Raw genomic sequence first — 25,419 nt, 5'->3', positions numbered from 1 at the left:
AAAAAAGTCACATCCAAACTGTAAAAATACACTCAAGGTACATTTTTGACCATTTGATACTGAAAAATAAAATGTAATAAAATCAGTAAATAATAACAAATTCAAATTGATTAGAAACATTTACTCTTCAGGACAACGTGCCAAAAAATTTGAACGAAAAACAAAACTGAATAGAAGGGGGGAAAAAAAGTCTTTGGACAGAAGGAAAGTTTTTATTTTCGCTGATTCACCACAGTGCTCACTGGTTTACTGATATAACACTGACAAAGCGGGACGATTGTGACAATTGGCAATATTCGGCACATTTTCGCTGAAAAACAATCAAGCGGCTTATCAATGAGATTGAGGTCGAATGTCTTTAAGTGGCGTCTTAACTGATTTGGCTTCTCCGCTATAATCATTTTTAGACTCAGTAAACAGTGGTCTTTCCTCATTTCCCACTATATTAAAAGTCAAAGGCAAACGGCCCGAAAAAAGCGCATTCTCGGCGGCCGAGGTAGAACCGTAGGTGAGGGCGGTGGTCGTGACGATCCCAAGCCGAAAACGGCACTTCTCGGCCGGACACGTGAGAACCGAAGAAGACAGTGGGTCGCTGCGTGAGTCCAGCTCTGCATGAGTCTCTTCCGTGTGCTCTTGCTTACTTCAAAAATACTGCACGCACTTTGAAAATGAGAGCGCCACTGCCACCCACGGAGTGGATGTGCAAGTACACTTTATTCTAGTATGGCAAAAAAAGTTTAAAAAATAAAAGCATGTTCCCCGAGGTCACTCGCGCCCCCCCGGCATCGCTCTGCGCCCCCCTGGGGGGGGCGCGCCCCACCATTTGAGAAGTACTGGGTTAGGCTGACTTTGCAAGTTCATCGAACGCTTTACATATACACTGTTATGTAGTTTGTGTATATTAAAGTGATCCTCTAACTTCAACACATGTAGGCTCTAATACACCACAATTGTTCTCTTGTACTAAAATATGTTGTTAGAAACACACAAAATGTTAAATCAATGGCAAATTTTACAATATTTAGTCCATATTTTGACCATTAGTTGGCGCCATGTTTTGCGGGCTCGCAGTGATGACGTAATTAGGATCTTTCCAAATGTGTAGCGTGTTCAACAATTGCTTATTGCTGCCTAAACTCGCGAAGTAAAATGCCACGATGTGCTGCTTTTGGATGCAATTTCCAGTCAAATGGAAACAAGAGGAGTGAAGTGAGTGGTCAAGGTGGAATTATTGTTTTTAGTGAATAAATGTGCATAAGTGGAAGCTTCTCCCCCTTTTTGGTCCCTGTATGCACGTATCTTACCCACCACGCATTACAACTGGCGCTCGAACATTTTTCCTGGATCGTCAGTCAATAAGGGATCCGTCTATTTTCTGGATCCGACGGTCCCACCGCGTCTGCAATGTTGGTTTCGGATCTGTCCATTTTTTTGATTCGTCGGTCCCACAGCGGCTTTTTGGATCAGTCTATTTAGTGGAATCGACGACCTGGTCGCGGATGCAACATTGCCACGGGATCGGTCTAATTCCTGGATCTTCGAGTGAGTAAAAAACGCGGATTTGGATTAATATTGCTATCTTTTTTGTTGAGTATTCTTCGTGGGAGTTTTCCCCAAGTCTTACTAAATAATTAAAGCACTATGGCACGCTACAGTGACTGACGTGGACCTTACAACAATGTTGGAGTTCGTCAGGGAACGCGTGTTTGCTAAGCTTGAGAACGATAAATCGATACGACCGGATATCCGGTTTTACAGGTGAGAGATACAGCTGTATCGATAGTAAACTTACGATTCGACAGTAATTAGCTATTAAATATTCAATGAACCGAGATAGAATTCGGCTATCGCGAGCACAAGAATCGGCTTCTAATGCCTAGTTCAATGCATTGCTTAATGGTAAATTATGGTAATTTAGCTTTTACTTCACATGCTGCGCTTGTGTCATTCACCACACAGCGCGCTTAGAATGAGACCGCACGCACAACTTCCCATGCATTTTGGCAGAACCGCTACTAGTCGCCGTCATTACCCGATCGTCACGGGCGTGTCATAACAACGCAAGAGCTAACAAAACCACTGTAACGCACACTGCGTAGCGTTTTCTTCACAACCCAAAACGAAAACGAAACTAGTAGTGGCAACGAAGCAACATGCTAAAACAATGGACAGTTTGAGCACCGACGCCAGCGACGTGCAACGATTGATTTTCAACGCACCCAGGAAAAACAAAAGTCGGACTTTGAAGTGAGGAAGGCATCCAGATCTGTTCGCATGGGACAGAGCTAGTGTGAAGTGTGGAGTGGTACAGAGATCGTGAGTTTCTAACCCTGAAAAATAACCTACTACAATGGTGGAAAGGGCAGCACGACCCTCTGGAGATTTTTTTTCCACGAAACGCAGTCTACTTCAACATTAACATGTGGATTAGTTGATGTTCATCAAGAAAAAATCTGCCCTTCAAAAAGATATGGACAGTGATGAGGAATAAAAAAATGTGGAAGCACAGGCATAAGTGAAAGACTCTGCTGTGTAGAAGGTTAAAGTAATGATTATTGACCTGTCTGTCAAAAATGCCATGTTTTTATTCCCCCAATTATACCAGTGGTAAAGCATAATTTATTATTTATTTATGATTAATTTAATTTAATTTTTTTTTCTAGCGCTGCTGCATATAATTAATATTTTTTGTTTGTAAGATGTTTACGTTGAAAGTTTGCACTTAAATTACTTACCTCTTGTGTTCGAAACACCAGGAAATACAGAAATTGAATTACTGCACTTTAATGTTGTCTGTCACGGGAGTTTTATTTTATTATCAATCCCATCCAACAAAATGACGGTCATATAGTAAGCCTTATTTTATTTTATTTTTTTTCATAAAAAAAATAAAACATAACATTAGTATGAAATGTTGTTGTTTAATTTTTCTATTAGAAATGTGGTCCTTTTTATGTTTAAAATACTGTACGAACACAAACAACAAATGTTTACTATCGTATCGTTTTCACTCTGTATCGAACCGTATCGTTCTTAAACTGTATCGAATCGTATCGAATCGGTCGGCCTTAAAAATGTATCGTGTTTGAATCGAATCGTAACCTGTGTATCCAGATACTGGACTGTCTCAGGAAATTAGAATACACAATATTCTAATTTTTTGAGACAGTCAGGAAATTAGAATATTGTGTATTCTAATTTCCTGAGACAGTCCTGTATATATACACAGGACTGTCTCAAAAAATTAGAATATTGTGTATTCTAATTTCCTGAGACAGTCCAGTACATATCGAATCGGCTTCATGCCAGAGATGCCCAACCCTAGTTTGCGTACTGCTGAGCTCCCGAGTGAAGAGTGGTCAAGGTGGAAATATAATTTTTTGTGAATAAATGTGCATAAGTGGAAGCTTCTCCCCTTTTTGGTACTTTTATACACGTATCCTACCTACCACGCGTTACAATGTACAAGACATGGATTACACAAGGTGTGTTCTTTGGCCTGTTCTGTATGTAAAGCATACGGCAGCTCTGGATGCTAAGAATCTACATAATTATATTTGGATGAGTTTGAAAACGCAATATGCTTACCTTGAATATCTGCTAATAAAACCGGAGTTCCCAACAGCACACACTCTCGCTCCCAACCGGCGTTCCCAACAGCATACGCTCTCTCGCTCTGTTGTCATTCAGACTTTTGCCCAACTTTTGTCTTATCAGGTATTTGCTGCACGCATTTTTCCCTGAAGCTCGTCTTGTGAACAACCGACAGTGCTGATCTGATTCAAATAGGAAGGGTAGAACCGACGACATGTTGGGAAAGCTAACGAGTGACACGCTGGAAGTTCGGCCCGGTGACATGACGCACTGCGACGTAACAAGAATGTAAAATTATTTTAAGTGATATGTCACCAAACAAAAAACAAAAACATTAAGAGGGGTTTTAATATCAAATTATTATAACTCATACTAACATTCATCTTTGAAGAATTACTTGTCTTAAACATAGAAGATCCCTTTAATATGCTCTAACATACTGTATGATCAAACACGTTTTGCATAATTTCAGCCTGATTGTTTTTACCATCTCATTCATCATTATTATTAATTACACTAAATAAAAATATGAATCCAGCACTTGTCCAAAGGCCAAAATCAACAACTTGATCAACCCTGTGGGAAGGAGATGTTTCACTTGAAGCCCCTTTCACACATACCTAAACACTGTTAAAATCCCGGGATTTATAAGGGAAGCCCTTGTATGTGAATGCAATTTCCCGGGTCGACTGACACAGATTACACGGACATTTAACAGGTGGCGTCTTGGTATTATGTCCGGGACTTTGCTGGGACGAGGCATGTGTAAAAGCACGCGTTTGATTCTCAGGTCACAGCATGAAGGCTGATGAATTAAATATCAAGGATGGGCCGATCGTCATCTCCTCTTTCTTCGCAGTAAGACGAAAACTGATAAACAAACATCTCAATTATCAACATAGCAGGCTGAAAATACCGTATTGGTCCAAATATAAGATGGCCCTGATTATAAGACGACCCCCTCTTTTACAAGACTCAAGTTTGAAAAAAAAGACTTTTTGAACACCAAATTAATTTTTATACAAAAAATAATTACAGTACATCCGAAACAAATGATTATAACAATATATCTGAGAGAAAAAGCATGTTATTTTGCCTCATTCAAATCTTAATATCTGAACATTTAAATATGTTCTACTAAAGTGCAATCACATTCGTAAATGAATGGCTTCTGGTTTTTGAAATGTAAAAAAAACTATCTATTGTGATAAAACAACAAAATTGCAATAACTGCATTAACCATCAAAGTGAAGTCTAACTGTCTTTAAGTGAGCCATATCATCCACGTAAATACATGCTTGCATGATATACAACCCTTAGCAAAACGCATGGAATCACCAGTCTCGGATGAGCACTCATGGAAACATTTTATCATGTAGAACAAACTTTGATAAAAAGCTTGAAATAATAATGAATTAGTTCAAAAGTGCAACTTTTTGGCATTCCGAAACACTAAAAGAAATGAATAAAAAAACATTGTGCTGGTCAGTAAATGTTAATTTTATAGAGCAAGTGCAGGAAAATATATATGAAATCATTCCATTCTGAGGAAAAAAATATGGAATCATGAGAAACAAAGAAATAACAATCAACATACATTTCTAGTATTTTGTAGCACCACCTCTGGCTTTTATGACAGTTTTCAGTCTCTGAGGCATGGACTCGATGAGTATTCTTCATCAATTTGGTGCCAACTCTCTTTGATTGCAGTTGCCAGATCATCCTTGCAGGTCAGAGCCTCGCTGTGGACCATTTTTTTCAACTTCCACCACAGGTTTTCAATAGGGTTGAGATCTGGGCTATTTGCAGGCCATGACATTGACTGGATGAGTCTTTCTCCCATGCTTTCTCCAATGAATGCTTTAATAGTTTCAGCTCTGTGGCATGATGCATTGTCATCTTGGAAAATGACATATTTTCAATTGAAGGGATAAGAAAGCTGCCTAAAATTTCAATGTAAACTTGTGAATTTATTGAAGATTTACCCACAACCATCTCCCCAGTGCCTTTGCCTGACATGCAGCCCCATGTCATCTAGGACTGAGGGGAATTTTGATGTTTTCTTCAGGCAGTCATCTTTGTAAATCTCACTGGAACAGCACCAAACAAAAGTTCCAGCATCATCACCTTGTACAATGCAGATTCTTGACTCTTGACAAGGTGATATTGCTGGAACTTTGGTTCCAGCATCATCAACTTGTCCAAAGCAGATTCTTGACTCTTGACAAGGTGATGATACTGGAACTTTGGTTTGGTGCTGTTCCAGTGAGATTTGCGAAGAGGACTGCCTTAAGAAAACATCAAAATGCCATTTCCAATGCAGATTCTTGACTCTTGAGAAAGGTGATGATACTGGAACTTTGGTTTGGTGCTGTTCCAGTGAGATTTATAAAGAGGACTGCCTTAAGAAAACATCAAAATGCCAATTCCAATGCAGATTCTTGACTCTCTCCAAAGTGAGGATGCTGGAACTTTAGTATGGTGCTGTTCCAGTGAAATTTACAAAGATGACTGCCTGAAGAAAACATCAAAATGCCAATTCCAATGCAGATTCATGACTCTTGACAAGGTAAGTTCCAGCATCATCACCTTGTCCAATGCAGATTCTTGACTCTTGACAAAGTGATGATACTGGAAATTTGGTTTGGTGCTGTTCCAGTGAGATTTGGGGTGGCGTGGCTCAGTGGTAGAGAAGTTGTCCCCCAAACCAGAGGTTGTGGGTTCGATTCTCCGCCCTGATGAACTTGTCGAAGTGTCCTTGAGCAAGATACTGAACCCCACGTTGCTCCTGGTGCTGCGTCACCAGTAGGTAGATGGCGAGATAGTGTAAAGCGCTTTGTGCGCCTTGAAAGGTGGAAAAGCGCTATATAAGTATAACACCATTTACCATTTACAAAGAGGACTGCCTGAAGAAAACATCAATATGCCAATTCCAATGCAGATTCTTGACTCTTGACAAGGTGATGATACTGGAACTTTGGTTTGGTGCTGTTCCAGTGAGATTTACAAAGAGGACTGCCTGAAGAAAACATCAAAATGCCAATTCCAATGCAGATTCTTGACTCTTGACAAGGTGATGATACTGGAACTTTGGTTTGGTGCTGTTCCAGTGAGATTTACAAAGAGGACTGCCAGAAGAAAACATCAAAATGCCGATTCCAATGTAGATTCTTGACTCTTGCCAAGGTGATGATGCTGGAACTTTGGTTTGGTGCTGTTCCAGTGAGATTTACAAAGATGACTGCCTGAAGAAAATATCAAAATTCCCTCAGTCCTTGATGATATGGGGGTGTATGTCAGGCAAAGGCACTGGGGAGATGGCTGTGGTTAAATCTTCAATAAATGCACAAGTTTACATTAAAATTTTAGGCAGCTTTCTTATCCCTTCAATTGAAAATATGTTTGTCATTATCCAAGATGATAATACATCATGCTACAGAGCTAAAACTGTTGAAGCATTCCTTGGAGAAAGACTCATCCAGTCAATGTCATGGCCTGCCAATAGCCCAGATCTCAACCCTATTGAAAACCTGTGGTGGAAATTGAAAAAAAAGATAGTCCACAGCAAGGCTCCAACCTGCAAGGATGATCTGGCAACTACAATCAAGAAGAATACTCATCAAGTCCATGCCTCAGAGACTGAAAACTGTCATAAAAGCCAGAGGTGGTGCTACAAAATACTAGAAATAGATTTTGACTGTTATTTCTTTGTGTGTTTCTCATGATTCCATATTTTTTTCCTCAGAATGGAATGATTCCATATATATTTCCCTGCACTTGCTCTATAAAAGTAACATTTACTGACCAGCACAATGGTTTTTATTCATTTCTTTTAGTGTTTCGGAATGCCAACAAGTTGCACTTTTGAACTAATTCATAATTATTTCAAGCTTTTTATCTGAGTTTGTTCTACATGATAAAATGTCTGAGTGAGTGCTCGTCCGAGACTTTTTGCCAGGGGTTGTATACGTATTTTAGGGAATTAAACACTCTCACAGTGCACTATGACATCATCTATTCCTTATTCTAAGTGATACTGTTGGCAGCATCAGACATAGGAAGGAATGTGACATGATGAGAAAGGACAGCTGACCAAGGGCCATTATTTATGTTGATTGTTCCCTTAACTGGTCTGGCATCTCCGGACAAAGGCAATATAGCCGCTACAAGTCGCACGCGTGGACAGCTGAAGCCTTTTATCCTGTCAACAAGGCGGACCCGACACCGGGTGCAGGGGGCACGTCGGTCCTGAATCTAAATCAACTCGGCCTCCAAACCGGAGTGTGTCTTGATTTATTTCAACTTCCCTTAAAGAGTTGGCTTAGCTACACATTACGGAGCGTGTTAGCAGATTGATGAGAAGCTATTATTCTTTTTCCTCAGAGGAACTGTATGGACCTACCGCAGACTGATACAGTGGAGGTTTATTTCAGGGAGTCAGAGGCCTTTAATTGTGTAGAGCAACAGGACAAATTGTCAAGAACTTATTGATATCAAGATGTGTTTTCTCTTGGGAAACTTACTACAGTTGTACCCAGAGGTTGCGCTAGACATTTTCGTTGTCTGTCATTTTGACTGACAGGGTCATAAAAATCCGGTCATAATCTATTTTTACCCGTCACTTAAATTTTTAAAATGATAATGATGACATATTCAATAGTATTTAGTTTTCATTCATTTTTAATTAATATTGTAACTAGGGCTGTCAAAATTATCGCGTTAACGCGCGGTAATTAATTTTTTAAATCAATCACGTTAAAATATTTGACGCAATTAACGCACATGTCCCGCTCAGACAGTATTCTGCCTTTTGGCAAGTTTTACAGCAAGGCTTATTGTGCTGTCTAACAGCGAACTCTTGTGGTCGCTTTGCGACATAGTTTATTTTCTTCTTGCCAGTTCAATATGGCTGCACGACGTCTCGGGCTGACGCCCACGTTGTAATGTTGTGCTTATATGATCCTTGGACAAGATTTGTCCGTAAGTATGGTTGTTGTAAAGAATGTACATATTATGTTAGTAAGCGAAATGTTCTATTTTTTGTATGAGACGCTCTTTGTTTATGTTTAGTGAACCTGTATAGCGTGCTAAGCTAACATCATTGCTAATGCAATGCTTGTGTACTTTTTTTTTTTTTTTTGTAGTTTTATGACGGTCTAAAGAGGACAATGGTTTGAGGCTATTTTATTAATAAATCAGATGAAAAAGGAAGAAGTCTGATTATTAAGGCGTCGTTCACTAGCTGTCTAGCTTTGGAAAAAGTAGACGCCTCAGAGTGAGGACAGCATAGACAGATTTAAATGACAGTAGAGTGAAATGCCCACTACAGTCCTTATGTACCGTATGTTGAATGTACAGTGGGGAGAACAAGTATTTGATACACTGCCAATGGGTATTCCCATTGCCTGGGTATTCCCATTGGCAGTGTATCAAATACTTGTTCTCCCCACTGTATATATCCATCTTGTGTCTTATCTTTCCCTTCCAACAATTTATTTTACAGAATATATATATAATTTACAGAAAAATATGGCATATTTTATAGATGGTTTGAATTGCGATTAATTGCGATGAATTACGATTAATTAATTTTTAAGCTGTAATTAACTCGATTAAAAATTTTAATCGTTTGACAGCCCTAATTGTAACGCTTGCTTGGCGGCGAAAAATTAGACACGGAAGTCGTGGTATTTTTCTCCCTCTTTTTACTCTACTTACCGCCAACAACACCAACAAAACAACAACTCCGTCCCCAAAGAAAAGGAGGCAACTACATAGACCCCCAATCACCAACGTCACACAATGATCTTAATTGTGGTTGTCAGCCCAAAATCTTCTAAATATATATTAAATGCATCTTACCAGATATAAAATGACTACTACATAGTATGTGGTGATCGTTTGGTGCCCAGATTTCTCGTCGAATTACAGCAGTCCATCTCGCTCTCCTCTTCGGGTCTCTCAGAATACGGTAGAACTTCAAGTCTCTCCGTCTATCTTCTCTGTTACTGCAACCAACCGCCCCACACGCCTTCACCATTTTGATTATTAATGTTAACGAGCAGAAAAACACGCCGTAATAAGAGGCATGAACGTAGCGGTAATGTGTAAACACGATGAGCTGACACACAATATGGCGGCTCCAGTCAGGGGGGCGGAGTTGTGACGTCATGTGATTTGGGTCTATACACAGGCGGCAATCTAGTCCACCAATTGGATAACGCGCTGGCACACCGGGTGCACCAATAAGAACCTCGCGTTGATGTGCCAATCACGGTGCCGCCGCCAGACCCCGGTGACACTACAATATTCTGACAGAATAGCCAACGACGTCATGCATTAAGAGAGACAATAGCTAATTAATATGCTCACTCGCCACCCTGTGGTCTGGGGTGTGAATTGCAACCTGTCAAAATGACGGATGGACTTCAGTTTTTTCCGTCACTGTTTTAAAAAACCGGTCAACGACGGAAAATATTCGGTTAACGCGACCCCTGGTTGTACCTCTACTTACGACATTAGTTGGTTCTGGAAGTAGTTTCTTAACTTGAAAATTTTGTAAGTAGAGACGGGTTTTCCATGTAAATGCCCTAATCTGTTACAAGCCCCTGAAAATTCAGACATAAATCTTTTACAAAGCGTAAAAATGCATCAAAACATGTCACAAATGCATGTTACAATTAGATTATTACACAATAAAAATCTGAGTTGTGCATCATGTAAAAAACAAGAATAAGGTTAATACACTCATGTAAAGCTGTCTGAATACGAAGGGCAAATGAAGAGGACGCTGGGTTACACACATCCAATAAAGGTAACTCCTAGCCAATTGGATGCCAGGAATGCTAGGCATTAGCATAAATATGTTATGTTCAGTAAACTCTGGGAGCGGCGAGTACCAGCCATAGGCTAGGTTCATACCGCAGGTCTTAATGTACAAATCAGATTTTTTTGACTCGAGTGAGGCATTAGCTGGACGATCTGAACGGGACAGGTTGCATAAAAGTGGACCATTTCAAATCCGATCTAAGTCACTTTTGTATGTGGTTAAAATCAGATCTGGGCCACATTTTTCCAGAGTGTGGCTGCGGTCTGAACTGTCAAGTCTCCCAAATCGGAATTCATGCAGCAATTACGTCAGCAAAGAGCGAGAGGCACAGAGGACGGCAGCGATTAAGCTATACATTAGCGTCTAGCTTGAATTCGGAAGAGGCAGGCTTGACAACAGTCATAAAAAAAATTATATTGGTGAGGAGATAAGCCTGAAAATGCTCAGTTTTCTTCCTGTGCACCAAAGGAGCAGTACCGTATTTCCATATTGCTTACACGGCCGAGAGTCGGGGCAAACTGACCCTATGTGTGTGCGTCGTGCATTATTTGAGACTTTGCGCACCTCCACCTTCCGCTTGAGGATCCCCCAAAAATGTTCTCTTGGGTTCAAGTCTGGAGACATGGTTGGCCAGCCCATCACCTTTACCCCCAGCCTCTTCAGTAAAGCAGTGGTCATCTTGTAGGTGTGTTTGGGGTCATGCTGGAACACTGCCCTGCGACCCAGTTTCTGGAGGGAGGGGATTATGCTCTGCTGCAGTATTTCACAGTACATGTTGGAGTTCATGTTTCCCACAATGGAATATAACTCTCCAACACCTGCAGCACTCATGCAGCCCCAGACCATGACATTCCCACCAGCATGCTTGACTGTAAGCATTATACACTTATCTCTGTACTCCTCACCTTGTTGCCGCCACACATACTTGAGACCATCGGAACCAAACAAATTTAATCTTCGTCTCATCAGACCATAGGACACGGTTCCAGTAATTCGTGTGCTTTGTTGACATGTCTTCAGCAAACCGTTTGCGGGCTTTCTTGTGTACCGTTTTCAGGAGAGGCTTCCTCCTGGTGTGACAGCCATGCACACCAATTTGATGTAGAGTGCGGCGTATGGTCTGAGCACTAACAGGCTGACCCCCCTCCCCCCACCTCTTCAATCTCCGCAGCAATGCTGACAGCCCTACTGCGACAATCTTTCACAGAAAGCGTGTGGATGTGACGCTCAGCACATGCGCTCAGCCTCTTTGGACGACTGACCCGAGGCCTGTTCTAAGTGGACCCTGCTCTTTTAAAACGCTGTATGATCTTAGCCTCTGTGCTGCAGCTCAGTTTCAGGGTGTTGGCAAATTTCTTGTGGCCTTGGCCATCTTCATGTAGTGCAACAGTACGTCTTTTAAGATCCTCAGAGAGTTCATTGCCATGTGGTGGCATGTTGGAATTTTCAATGACCAGTATGAGTGAGTTTGAGAGCTGCACTACAAATTTGAACACACCTGCTCCTTATGCACACCTGGACCTAGTAACACAAACTAAAGATGTCCGGGTCCGATCACGTCATTTTCAAAGTATCGGAAATGGCAAAAAAACATCAAACGCGCCTTTTTTTAATATATACAGTGCCTTGCAAAAGTATTCGGCCCCCTTGAATCTTGCAACGTTTCGCCACATTTCAGGCTTCAAACATAAAGATATGAAATTTAATTTTTTTGTCAAGAATCAACAACAAGTGGGACACAATTGTGAAGTGGAACAACATTTGTTGGATAATTTAAACTTTTTTAACAAATAAAAAACTGAAAAGTGGGGCGTGCAATATTATTCGGCCCCTTTACTTTCAGTGCAGCAAACTCACTCCAGAAGTTCAGTGAGGATCTCTGAATGATCCAATGTTGTCCTAAATGACCGCTGATGATAAATAGAATCCACCTGTGTGTAATCAAGTCTCTGTATAAATGCACCTGCTCTGTGATAGTCTCAGGGTTCTGTTTAAAGTGCAGAGAGCATTATGAAAACCAAGGAACACACCAGGCAGGTCCGAGATACTGTTGTGGAGAAGTTTAAAGCCGGATTTGGATACAAAAAGATTTCCCAAGCTTTAAACATCTCAAGGAGCACTGTGCAAGCCATCATATTGAAATGGAAGGAGCATCAGACCACTGCAAATCTACCAAGACCTGGCCGTCCTTCCAAACTTTCTTCTCAAACAAGGAGAAAACTGATCAGAGATGCAGCCAAGAGGCCCATGATCACTCTGGATGAACTGCAGAGATCTACAGCAGAGGTGGGAGAGTCTGTCCATAGGACAACAATCAGTCGTACACTGCACAAATCTGGCCTTTATGGAAGAGTGGCAAGAAGAAAGCCATTTCTCAAAGATATCCATAAAAAGTCTCGTTTAAAGTTTGCCACAAGCCACCTGGGAGACACACCAAACATGTGGAAGAAGGTGCTCTGGTCAGATGAAACCAAAATTGAACTTTTTGGCCACAATGCAAAACGATATGTTTGGCGTAAAAGCAACACAGCTCATCACCCTGAACACACAATCCCCACTGTCAAACATGGTGGTGGCAGCATCATGGTTTGGGCCTGCTTTTCTTCAGCAGGGACAGGATAGATTGTTAAAATTGACGGGAAGATGGATGCAGCCAAATACAGGAACATTCTGGAAGAAAACCTGTTAGTATCTGCACAAGACCTGAGACTGGGACAGAGATTTATTTCCAACAGGACAATGATCCAAAACATAAAGCCGAATCTATAATGGAATGGTTAAAAAATAAACGTATCCAGGGGTTAGAATGGCCAAGTCAAACTCCAGACCTGAATCCAATCGAGAATCTGTGGAAAGAGCTGAAGACTGCTGTTCACAAACACTCTCCATCCAACCTCACTGAGCTCGAGCTGTTTTGCAAGGAAGAATGGGCAAGAATGTCTGTCTCTCGACGTGCAAAACTGATAGAAACATACCCCAAGTGACTTGCAGCTGTAATTGGAGCAAAAGGTGGCGCTACAAAGTATTAACGCAAGGGGGCCGAATAATATTGCACGCCCCACTTTTCAGTTTATTTGTTAAAAATTTTTAATTATCCAATAAATTTTGTTCCACTTCACGATTGTGTCCCACTTGTTGTTGATTCTTGACAAAAAATTAAAATTATATCTTTATGTTTGAAGCCTGAAATGTGGCGAAAGGTTGCAAGGTTCAAGGGGGCCGAATGCTTTTGTAAGGCACTGTATATATATATATATATATATATATATATACACATTTTTTTTTTATCGTTTTCTAATTGTATTACAGACAAACTGTCTTACACTCATCCAGAGTAGTTTTGGCTTAAAGTAGGGCTATCAAATTTATTGCGTCAACGGCGGTAATAAATTTTTTTAAATTATCACGTTAAATAATTAACGCATGTGCTGCACCACCCACTCACGCATTGTCGCGTTCAATCTATAAAGATGCCGTTTTACCTATAGATAGCGCTAAAAGGCAGCGTATCATGAGTAGAGAGAATTTTGACAGCCTTTGGAGCCATTTTTTATGTGGCTAAAGCCTTACAATATCTCTCTTAGCAATTAAAAATTACGTGGGAGGCAATGTGGGGAAGACAGGTAGTAGTTGATCATTTTCTTAACACCCTATGTTCTTTCCCATCGCAGAGAAGATGTATCAATTGGGGCCCCTCCGCACAGTCATGGTTCCACTTCCCATCATGCATTTGGGCAGAAGTTAAATGGCTGCAGTATCATTTACTGAAAGCTCAACAAATACACTAGATGGCAATATTTAGTCACAATATACAAAGTCACATTTATCCTTTAAGAATTACAAGTTCTATCCGTGGATCCCTCTCACAGAGAGAATGTTAATAATGTAAATGCCATCTTGAGGATTTATTGTCATAATAAACAAATACAGTACTTGAGTACTGTATGTTGAATGTATATATTCGTCCGAGTTTTATTCATTTTTTTTCTCAATGGACTTCCAAAATGTATATGATCGGGAAAAATTACCGGGAATCATTGGAGTTGAATCGGGAGCAAAAAAAAAAAAAAAAGCAATCGGATCGGGAAATATCGGAATCGGCAGATACTCAAACTAAAACGATCGGGATCGGATCGGGAGCAAAAAAACATTATCGGAACAACCCTAACACAAACGAATCACATGACATTTTGGAGGGAAACTGACAAGCAGTACTCAATTTGGACATTTAGGGATGTAGTATCTAAGGGGTGTACTCACTTTTGTTGCCAGGGGTTTAGATATTAATGGTTATATTTTGAGTTATTTTGAGGGGAAAATAAATTAACTCTATTATATAAGCTGGACACAGACTACTTTTCATTGTGTCAAAGTGTCATTTTGTCAGTGTTGTCCCATGAAAAGATTGACTTAAATATCTGCAGAAATGCGAGGGTGTACTCACTTTTGTGATACACTGTAATTGAGGCATTTCCAGTGGAGTGCATTTTCCCGTCTTCCCGGTCAACCAAGAACACAAATATTTTTCGACCAAACTCCCTCTCATCCAAAATTAAATGACTTTCAATCATATTTCCCGGTCAATTATAAATCAACTATTTGTCAACATTACCACAGAACAACATTGTTTCAATGTCACATGTGTGTCGTCGGTATTTGCGACACTGATTCAACATTGTTTATTGTCGAAAATTTCTATGTCAACCAAACAGATGATTTTGATGGAAAATCACGTTTATTCAATGTTGGTCTGCTATCTGGGAAGTATTATCGTCCAAAAGAGGAAAACTAAAACGAATATTAAAATGGCTGCCAAAAGCAGCACTGGTAACAGGAGGGAATATTTCCCCTTGAGGCGTGTCTTAACCTGAAAATTCTGTATGTAGAGACGTTCGTGAGTAGAGGTACAACTGTATTTGGTATATTAGCCCTCTGTTTTTATCCAAAAAGTGTGGACAGTCGAGCTGTCCCAAATAATGTTTTTGCCCAGGTCACGGTCCAGTGCTTCTGAGTAGTATGTAGCCTTCTTTTTATATCGCCCCCCTCTCTGTCCCTCTCCTACAGCATTTATCTCTCTGCATGGTTTTGGCAGCGATGTGCTTTTCCCAGCATTTAGCCAGGAGAGGCAAAGAGGAGGGGAGAGGTAGAGAAAAGAGGGTCTTTTCAACAGAGGAATGACGGACGCTTTATTAAAGAAGGCAGGGCCTTTTGAGAGGCTGGCCCCTTCGTGCCCCCCCAATCCGAGTGTCTAGCCCATTGTCATGGGGTGGTGGCAGCAACCCCCTCACCGAGCGCTTTGTCACTGTAAGTCACCTCACAAACTGAAACAGATCTGCAACACCCCTCCTTCTTAAAAAAACACCCATTTTCCACAGTTTATTCTAGTTTGGTCTATTTATGGTCCGTGAACAAATGATTGTGCGGCTGTCACAAAACATACAGGAGACACAGAGATGGGCGTGACGTGGGGAAGACAGGACAAGAAAAAGGAGGGTGACAGTGCAACTAAAACTTGGACGGTAGAGGTAGAAAGCAGAGAGTCTGGAGCGTGAGGTTAGACGATGTCAAGGTGAAAAGTTGGAAAATTTCTCTAGGCTAAGCAAAAATTTTGACCGTCAAAGATGTACAGTAGGTGGAAATTTTTTGTTGACAATTTGGCGTCCCTCAACTGCTGGTAAAATGTGTGTCTCTAGATACAGGCGACATTCCTGCAGAGATAAAACCGCGGGCCCCCTTGCCCCACCCTCGCTGTCTCTCCACCCACCAAGCTTGAAATGTGTGCGCCCGTACGGGTGTGTGTGCCCGTGTTTACGTCGGACGGGGGTCTGTGTGCCCTGCACGGTGGCACTTGCGGGGGGCAATTGGAAGTACATCTTTCAATTTGGGAGAAACCGAACATAAGACAGACAGTGGAGGGCCAACAGGCATGCCAGTCAAGACCATCACGTTCGGAGTGAGTACTGCAGTACCTTTACTTACCATCTCTCTTTCTCGTACCTACACACATATTCAGGAGTTTTAAAACCCTATATTGCCAAATGTATCGCATTTGATACACCTAAAATTTCATGATTTTGAGACTAATTCAGAATTTTGACATTTCTTTTTGAAAAAAAAAAAATAATGGATGCAAGTCAACACATGCATCTGCAGGTTCCATGAGAAAAACAAACAGGATTTAGCAAGGGTTATAGATATCTGAGTGCATATTCATTTTGAATTTTCTTTTTCCAAATTTGAAAAAAAAAGGTTTCATTAGAACCTTATTTTTCAAATTTTGGGATTCTCTGATAATTGCTTCTTATTGATGGCATTAAAGGGTTACGGCAATATATTACTATGGTCGACAATTTTTTTTCCTGCCAGTAGTGAATTTACTAGTAGTATATTAACTGTTAGCAAGGGTGTCGGTTTGGTCTCAATATTGGTAGGGATGATATAACAGCACAATTTGCACGTACACCTTTTGCTGGGGCCGGGACATTAATAACACCAATCAGATTGGGTGAACGGGGTCACGGCTACAGTCTACGAAACATGAACCTAATTAACTATTTTACTGTACTTTTCGGACTATAAGTCGCTGTTTTTTTCCCATAGTTTGGCTGGGGGTATGACTTATACTCAGGAGCGACTTATAGTCCGAAAAATACGGTACATCTTTTGCTGGGGTCCGGACATTAATAACACCAATCAGATTGGGTGAACACGGTCACGGCTACGTTTCTAGCAAACATGAACCTAATTAACTGTTTTACCGTATTTTTCAGACTATAAGTCGCAGTTTTTTTCATAGTTTGGCTGGGGGTATGACTTATACTCAGGAGCGACTTATGTGTGAAATTATTAACACATTATGATTTCATTTCACATGTTATTTTGGTGTTTTGGAGAGACACTGATGGTTTGGTAAACATGTTAGCATGTTCTTTATGCTGTAGTTATCTGAATAACTCTCAATAGCCAAGTTATGTTAACATACTGGCCACGTTCGCATTTCGTTGTTCATGCATCATGTAACATTATCAGGCTGTACACTTATTCAGCATGTTCTCTATCGTATTTTTATTTTAAATTGCCTTTCAAGATGACACATCTGTTCTATGTGTTGGATTTTATCAAGGTAATTTCGCCCAAAAATGCGACTTATACTCCAGTGCGACTTATACATGTTTTTTTTCCTCTTCGTTGGGCATTTTATGGCTGGTGTGACTTATACTCAGGTGCGACTTATAGTCCGGAAAATGCGGTACATCTTTTGCTGGGGTCCGGACATTAATAACACCAATCAGATTGGGTAAACGGGGTCACGGCTACGTTTCTACCGAACATGAACCTAATTAACTGTTTTACCGTATTTTTTGGGCTATAAGTTGCAGTTTTTTTTCATAGTTTGGCTGGGGGTATGACTTATACTCAGGAGCGACTTATATGTGAAATTATTAACACATTATGATATCATTTCACTAGGGCTGTCAAACGATTAAAATTTTTAATCGAGTTAATCACAGCTTAAGAATTAATTAATCGTAATTAATCGCAATTCAAACCATCTCTAGAATATGCCATATTTTTCTGCAAATTATTGTTGGAATGGAAAGATAAGGCTGATATATACATACAACATACTGTACATAAGTACTGTATTTGTTTATTATAACAATAAATCCACAAATGGTTAAAGTGATCCACAATTTATCCAAAAGATAAATGTTATAGTTACAAGTTATAGTAATTTTATATTCAAACTAGGGCTGTCAAACGATTAAAATTTTTAATCGAGTTAATTACAGCTTAAAAATTAATAAATCGTAATTAATCGCAATTCAAACCATCTATAAAATATGCCATATTTTTCTGTAAATTATTGTTGGAATGGAAAGATAAGACACAGATGGATATATACATTCCACATACGGTACATAAGGACTGTATTTGTTTATTATAACAATAAATCAACAAGATGGCATTAACATTATTAACATTCTGTTGGAGCGATCCATGGAAAGACATGTAGTTCTTAAAAGAAAAATGTTAGTACAAGTTATAGAAATTTTATATTAAAACAGCTCTTAATGTTTTCGTTTTAATAAAAATAAAATGTAAAATTTTCAATCAAAAAATAAACTAGTAGCCCGCCATTGTTGATGTCAATAATTACTTGCACAATGCTGATGGGTGCTGAAGCCTATAAAATCAGTCGCACCCAAGCGCCAGCAGAGGGCGGCAAAACTCCATAAAACACAACAAGTGAGCTTTTGACTGTACTGTCATTTAAATCTGTCTGAGCGGCGCATCTGCGTTAATTGCGTCAAATATTTTAACGGGATTAATTTAAAAAATTAATTAACGCCCGTTAACGCAATAATTTTGACAGCCCTGATCAAAACCCCTCTTCATGTTTTCGTTTTAATAAAATTTGTAAAATTTTCAATCAAAAGTAGAGTTAATATAGTAATAATAAGATTAAAAATAACAATAATAAGAATAGAGCGTAAGTTTGTTTTTCATGTTTTCGTTTTAGTAAGATTTGTAAAATTTTCAATCAAAAAATAAACTAGTAGCCCGCCATTGTTGATGTCAATAATTACTTACACAATGCTCATGGGTGCTTAAGCCCATAAAATCAGTCGCACCCAAGCGCCAGCAGAGGGTGACAAAACTCCAAAAAACACAAGTAACAAGTTGGCATTGCACTGTGCTGTCATTTTAATCTGTTTGAGCGGTGCATGTGCGTCAAATACTTTAACGTGATTAATTTAAAAAATTAATTACCGCCCAATTTTGACAGCCCTAATTTTTATTTCAAATTGCCTTTCGAGATGACATATTTGTTCTATGTGTTGGATTTTATCAAGTAAATTTCCCCCAAAAATGGGACTTATAATCCAGTGCGATTTTTTTTTTTTTTTTTTTCCTCTTCATTGCACATTTTTGGGCTGGTGCGACTCATACTCAGGTGCAATTTATAGTCCGAAAAATATGGTAGGTGTATTTTTGGGAGGAGAGGAACTAATTGTCTGTGAATTCAAGTACCTTGGACTGACACGGATAATTAGACATACCGTATTTTTCGGACTATAAGTCGCAGTTTTTTTCATAATTTGGCTGGAGTATGACTTATACTCAGGAGCGACTTATGTGTAAAATTATTAACACATTATGATATTTCACTCGGGCTGTCAAACGATTAAAATTTTTAATCGAGTTAATCACAGCTTAAAAATTAATTAATCGTAATTAATTGCAATTCAAACCATCTTTAAAATATGCCATATTTTTCTGTAAATTATTGTTGGAATGGAAAGATAAGACTGATATATACATACAACATACTGTATATAAGTAATGTATTTGTTTATTATAAGAATAAATCCACAAATGGCATTATTAACATTCTTTCTTTTAAAATGAGCCACGGATAGAAAGACTTGCAGTTCTTAAAAAATAAATGTTATAGTTACAAGTTATAGTAATTTCATATTAAAACTAGGGTTGTTTCGATCATGTTTTTTGCTCCCGATCGTTTTAGTTTGATTATCTGCCAATCCCTATATTTCCCAATCCGATTGCTTTTTTTTTTTTTTTCAATTCCAATCATTCCCGAAAATTTTTCCCGATCATATACATTTTGGCAATGTATTAAGAGAAAAATGAATAAAACTCGGACGAATATATACATTCAACATACAGTACATAAGTACTGTATTTGTTTATTATGACAATAAATCCTCAAGATGGCATTTACATTATTAACATTCTGTCTGTGAGAGTGATCCACGGATAGAAAGACTTGTAATTCTTAAAGGATAAATGTGACTTTGTATATTGTGACTAAATATTGCCATCTAGTGTATTTGTTGAGCTTTCAGTAAATGATACTGTAGCCATGCCCAAATGCATGATGGGAAGTGGAACCATGACTGTGCGTAGTGCTACCAATTGATATATCTTCTCTGCGTTGGGAAAAACCTAGGGTGTTAAAAAAAAGATCAATTACAACCTTGCTTCCTCACATTGCTTCCCACGATATTTCTAATCGTAGGGAGAGGGATTGTAAGGCTTTAACCAATTAAAAAAAGGCTCCAAAGGCTGCCAAAATTCACTCTACTCATTTTACGCTGCCTTTTAGCTCTCTATATAGGCAAAACGGCACCATTAGAGATTGAGCGCAACAATGGGTGAGTGGGTCGTGCAGCGCATGCATTAATTGCGTTAAATATTTTAACGTGATACATTTTTGAAAAATTTAATTACCTCCGTTATCGGGATAAATTTGATAACCCTACCTTAAGCCTAAAGACTCTGAATGAGTGTAACATATTATGTCTGTAACTAGTTTTAATATGCCATTAACACGCACGCACAAATGTATGCACGCATGCACGCACGTGGCGATAAAAAGCAGCCGTGAAAATTACCGCCCTCATTTTTATTTACGCTGCAATAAATAGACTCATTGCATATCGCGACAGGCTTAGCAACTTCAATAAAACATATCGTTAGTTAGTTAGATAGATTAATGATCTGCCAGCTTGTTGTCTCCTGTCATCTTCCAAAATTACAACTGGGTGATGGCGCTTTAGGTGTTCATTCACAGCCCACGTGCAGCCTGGTATGCAAGCTTAGCATTGAAGAGACAGGACACAACAGTGTACCCTCGTTTGTTTTGTTGAAATAAGTCAATGTTTTGGCAACTCTGGTGTAGAGCAGGGCGGTAAACCGAAAATTTACCGTCACCGAAATTCTTAACGATGACCGACGTAATTTTGACCATGTCGGTAAATTCGGTAAATTAATAAAACAAGAAAATAGTCTTTTCATCCCGCTTTGATTCTGTGTTGTTCGTCTATGTTCATTCCCCTTTAAGAAAGCAGTGAATGTGCTTACGTAGGGAGTCACGTGATCATCAGGAAGCCAATCAAACAAAAGCCCGGTAAGCTAACGCTAGCAGCTAACGCTACAAGCAAAACGTGATGGAGTGTGGCTTAAGGGAGGTTCACCAAACTTTCAACCGACATTTAGTAGACTCTTGGTGGCATCCAGACGGGCTTTCACCCGCTGTCCTCCTTTGTTCTTACGATTTCCGGAGATGGTGCTTTCAGTGCTTTCTACTGGTAGCCAGGCTAACGCTAGCTAGCGGCTAACGCTACAAATGAACGTTATGGAGTCGGATAGGGGCTCTAACCTTGTCGAAACGGCTGAACTTAATGAGTGGATTGGGCACGGACTGCATCTAGCAATTACTATGTGGCGTTATTTTGTATCCGTCTGTGTGTGATTCCTCTGATAGCTTTTGTGATGGTAAAGCATTCAGCATAAAGTACAATCCAACGGCAAAACTTATAATGACCGAGAAATGGCCCCAGCTATTTTTATTGTGCGTGCATTTATTAAAAAATGCACTGGGGGGAAAAAACCCTTAAACCATAAAGTAAACACTTGTATTTAATAATTATGTCACAGCAGCCATTAACAATAAGTTGTCTTTTTGAAGTGTACTGTTCAAGCTGCAAGTCATTTGTGTTACAATTACATGTTTGCACAGGCATATTGATTTTGACAATGTACATTGTTCAAGTCATACACGCTGTTATAAATGTTCATACTTGAATTCTTATTGCTTACAATACATTTTTATAAACTTAATGTTTAGACTGCATGTACAATTGTTAAATACAGTATATCAAATTGAATGCTGGTAAATAAATCAACAAGAAATAGTTAATCTGTATTTCATGCAGTGATTCAGATTTTCTAATTATATAACAGTCCGCTTGGGCGAATTTATCGTCATTTATCGTTATCGAGATAAATCTGCTCAATTTATCGTGATACATGTTTAAGGCCATATCGCCCAGCCCTACTCTGGTGTGCTTTTTTTGGTTTTTGCCACTTTCCCCGGTTGCATACCGAGCGTCCGACATTCTAAACTTTCCACGCATATATTTTTTTAACTCTTCATTAATCGTCAAGGGGATGTTGTGCGTATCGACGCATTTACGTCATCGATGACGTCGACTAGTTGGGACAGCTCTATTAGGTTCTCAGTTTCCAATTGTTTTCATACGCCAACTGCTAATATTTTGCATTCACATAAAAAAGCAATGCCGTATGAAAAGATGCAAAAGCTGTACCTGTGTGATAAGAGTTTCACCTGCCAATTTCCTCTGGCTTAAACTTGGATAAGAGCGAAAGCATGAACTCACTTTTTTGTTCATTGCTCACTTAAAAAGTACTTTGGGGAAAATCATTGCAACATGGGAGAGCACTTGATTGCTTAGAATTATCTCTGCAAGTTTTGTGTGTATGCATAAAAGATAAGTGTTTATATGAGTGTATGTATCATTTTTGGTTTTTTTTTTTTCCTCTTAATCTTTTTTCCCTCTGTTTGTTGTCCCAATTGTATTATGTTAACCAGGATTAGCCAGGGTAAGTAAACTGCAGATCAGCAAACTGATGAACTGGCCAATTAATGAAACCCTTTCAGAGTAACTTTAATGAACTCTTTGTAGATGTTTAAATCCAAAGAACTAACAGAGCTACACAAATACTCAAAGTTGAGCCTTGAAGTTTGCATACCAGTCTTTGGAAATGAAGAGTTATAGAGATCCACTTACATTTTTGTTCCGTCGCTATGCAAAAATCCGGTAAAGTAACATGTCGTTACATTCCGTCATAAATGATTAAAGCTTGACAGATGATAAATTGTGCAACTTTACGTAATTCCGTCAATGACTTTTGCTGCTGGCAAACGCAAACTGATGGATTATGTTGATTCACACTAATGATTGAACTTCTCTTGCTTAAAGCTGTATTATTTAAGTCCGGAGGGTTCGGTTAATGTACAGTAGTATGAAAAAGTACCTGAACCTTTTGGAATTTCCCACATTTCTGTATAAAATCACCATCAAATGTGATCTGACCTTTGTCAAAATCACACAGATGAAAAAAACATGTCTGCTTTAACTAAAACAACCCAAACATTTATAGGTTTTCATATTTTAATAAAAAATATATGATATATATATATATATATATATATATATATATATATTTTAGGACTGTCAAAATTATCGCGTTAACGAGCGGTAATTAATTTTTTAAATTAATCCCGTTAAAATATTTGACGCAATTAACGCACAAATGCCCCGCTCAAATAGATTAAAATGAGAGCGCAGTGAAAGGTGTACTTGTTGTGTTTTGCCGCCCTCTGCTGGTGCTTGGGTGCGACTGATTTTATAGGCTTCAGCACCCATGAGCATTCTGTAAGTAATTATTGACATCAACAATGGCGGGCTACTAGTTTATTTTTTGATTGAAAATTTTACAAATTTTATTAAAACGAAAACATGAAGAGGGGTTTTGATATAAAATTTCTATAACTTGTCTTTTAAGAACTACAAGTCTTTCTGTCCATGGATCGCTTTAACAGAATGTTAATAATGGTAGTGCCATCTTGTTGATTTATTGTTATAATAAACTAATACAGTACTTACGTACAGTATGTTGAATGTATATATCCATCTTGTCTTATCTTTACATTCGAACAATAATTTACAGAAAAATATGGCATATTTTATAGATGGTTTGAATTGCGATTAATTACGATTAATTAATTTTTAAGCTGTAATTAACTCGATTAAAAATTTCAATCGTTTGACACCCCGAATATATATATATATATATATATATATATATATATATATATATATATATATATATATATATATATAATGAAAAAAATAAGTAAGTGAATCCTCTGCCTAAGGAGACTTAAAAAGCAATTAAAACCTATTTTTACCAAAACAATTTAAGTCAGGTGTGTGCCCAATCACTGATGAGTGGTTTAAAGCTGCTCTGCCCACTATAAAACACACACCTGGTAAGAATTGTCTTGATGAGAAGCATTGTCTGATATGCATCATGGCTCGGTCAAAAGAGCTGTCTGAAGACCTGCGATCAAGGATTGTTGATTTGTATAAAGCTGGGAAAGGACACAAAACCATCTGTAAAAGTCTGGATGTTCATCAATTGACAGTCAGAAGTTGCCTACAAATGGAGAGAGTCTGGCACTGTTGCTTCTCTCCCAAAGAATGGCAGTCCACCAAAGCTGATGCCGAGAGTTCAGCAAAGAAAAAAGAAAAAGACTCCTAGAGTGTCTGCTAAAGACTTACAGGAATCACTGGCACAGTCCAATATCTATGTGCACGCATCAACGATATGTAAAACGATGGCCAAGAACGGTGTTCATGGGAGAAGTCCACGGAGAAAGCCACTGCTGTCTAAAAAAACATTGTATCTCGTTTCATGTTTGCAAAAAGGCACTTAGACACTCCATAGAAGTTTTGGGAGTGATGAAACTCAAGCTGAATTGTTTGGGAGTAACACACAACGTCATGTGTGGAGGAAAAATAGAACAGCTCACCAACATCAACACCTCATCCCCACCGTGAAGCATGGTGAAGGGAGCATGATGATTTGGGGCTGTTTTGCTGCCTCCGTGCCTGGACAACTTGCAATCATTAATGGAAAAATGAATTAAAACGTTTATCAGGATGTTTTGCAGGAAAACCTGACGCCATCTACCAGACAGTTGAAGCTAAAAAGATGACGGATGCTGCAACAAGACAATGATCCAAAACACAGAAGTAAATCAACTTCAGAATGGTTTCAAAAGAACAAAATAAACGTTCTGGAGTGGCCAAGTCACGGTCAAGACCCGAACCCCATTGAGATGCTGTGGCATGACCTAAAGCCAACGGTTCATGCCAGACGTCCCTGGAATCTGACTGAACTACAGCAGTTTTGTAGAGGAGTTTAGTCCTGATCGATTTGCCAGACTGATCTGCAGCTACAAGAAGCGTCTGGTTGAAGTTATTGCTGCCGCGGGGGGGCACAAAATATTAAATGTGATGGTTCACTTACTTATTTTTCCCTCCTTCTGTCATTGTTTGCATACTATCCTCATTAAAATATGAAAACCTATAAATGTT

The 25,419-nt window shown here is 39.0% G+C and overlaps 1 protein-coding gene across 7 annotated transcripts in view; it reads left to right on the top strand.

The window, feature by feature from the left end:
• The window catches only part of ank1a (ankyrin 1, erythrocytic a), a 283,424-nt gene that overhangs the window by 116,061 nt on the left and 141,944 nt on the right, over nt 1–25,419 (top strand). Inside the window, exon 1 of one of the 7 annotated variants that reach the window (XM_057831860.1) lies at nt 16,024–16,376. The exons of the other annotated variants lie outside the window; for them this stretch is intronic. Coding sequence (XP_057687843.1) covers nt 16,350–16,376 — 27 coding nt within the window. The 5' untranslated portion in view covers nt 16,024–16,349. Of the gene's footprint in view, nt 1–16,023; nt 16,377–25,419 lie in introns of those variants that run through there. 7 annotated transcript variants of the gene reach the window in all.

Source organism: Corythoichthys intestinalis, chromosome 3, assembly GCF_030265065.1.
Source record: "Corythoichthys intestinalis isolate RoL2023-P3 chromosome 3, ASM3026506v1, whole genome shotgun sequence".
NCBI classification, from domain to species: Eukaryota; Metazoa; Chordata; class Actinopteri; order Syngnathiformes; family Syngnathidae; genus Corythoichthys; species Corythoichthys intestinalis.
Note: the sequence above shows the minus strand (reverse complement) of the source record. Positions and strands in the feature narration are given on the sequence as shown.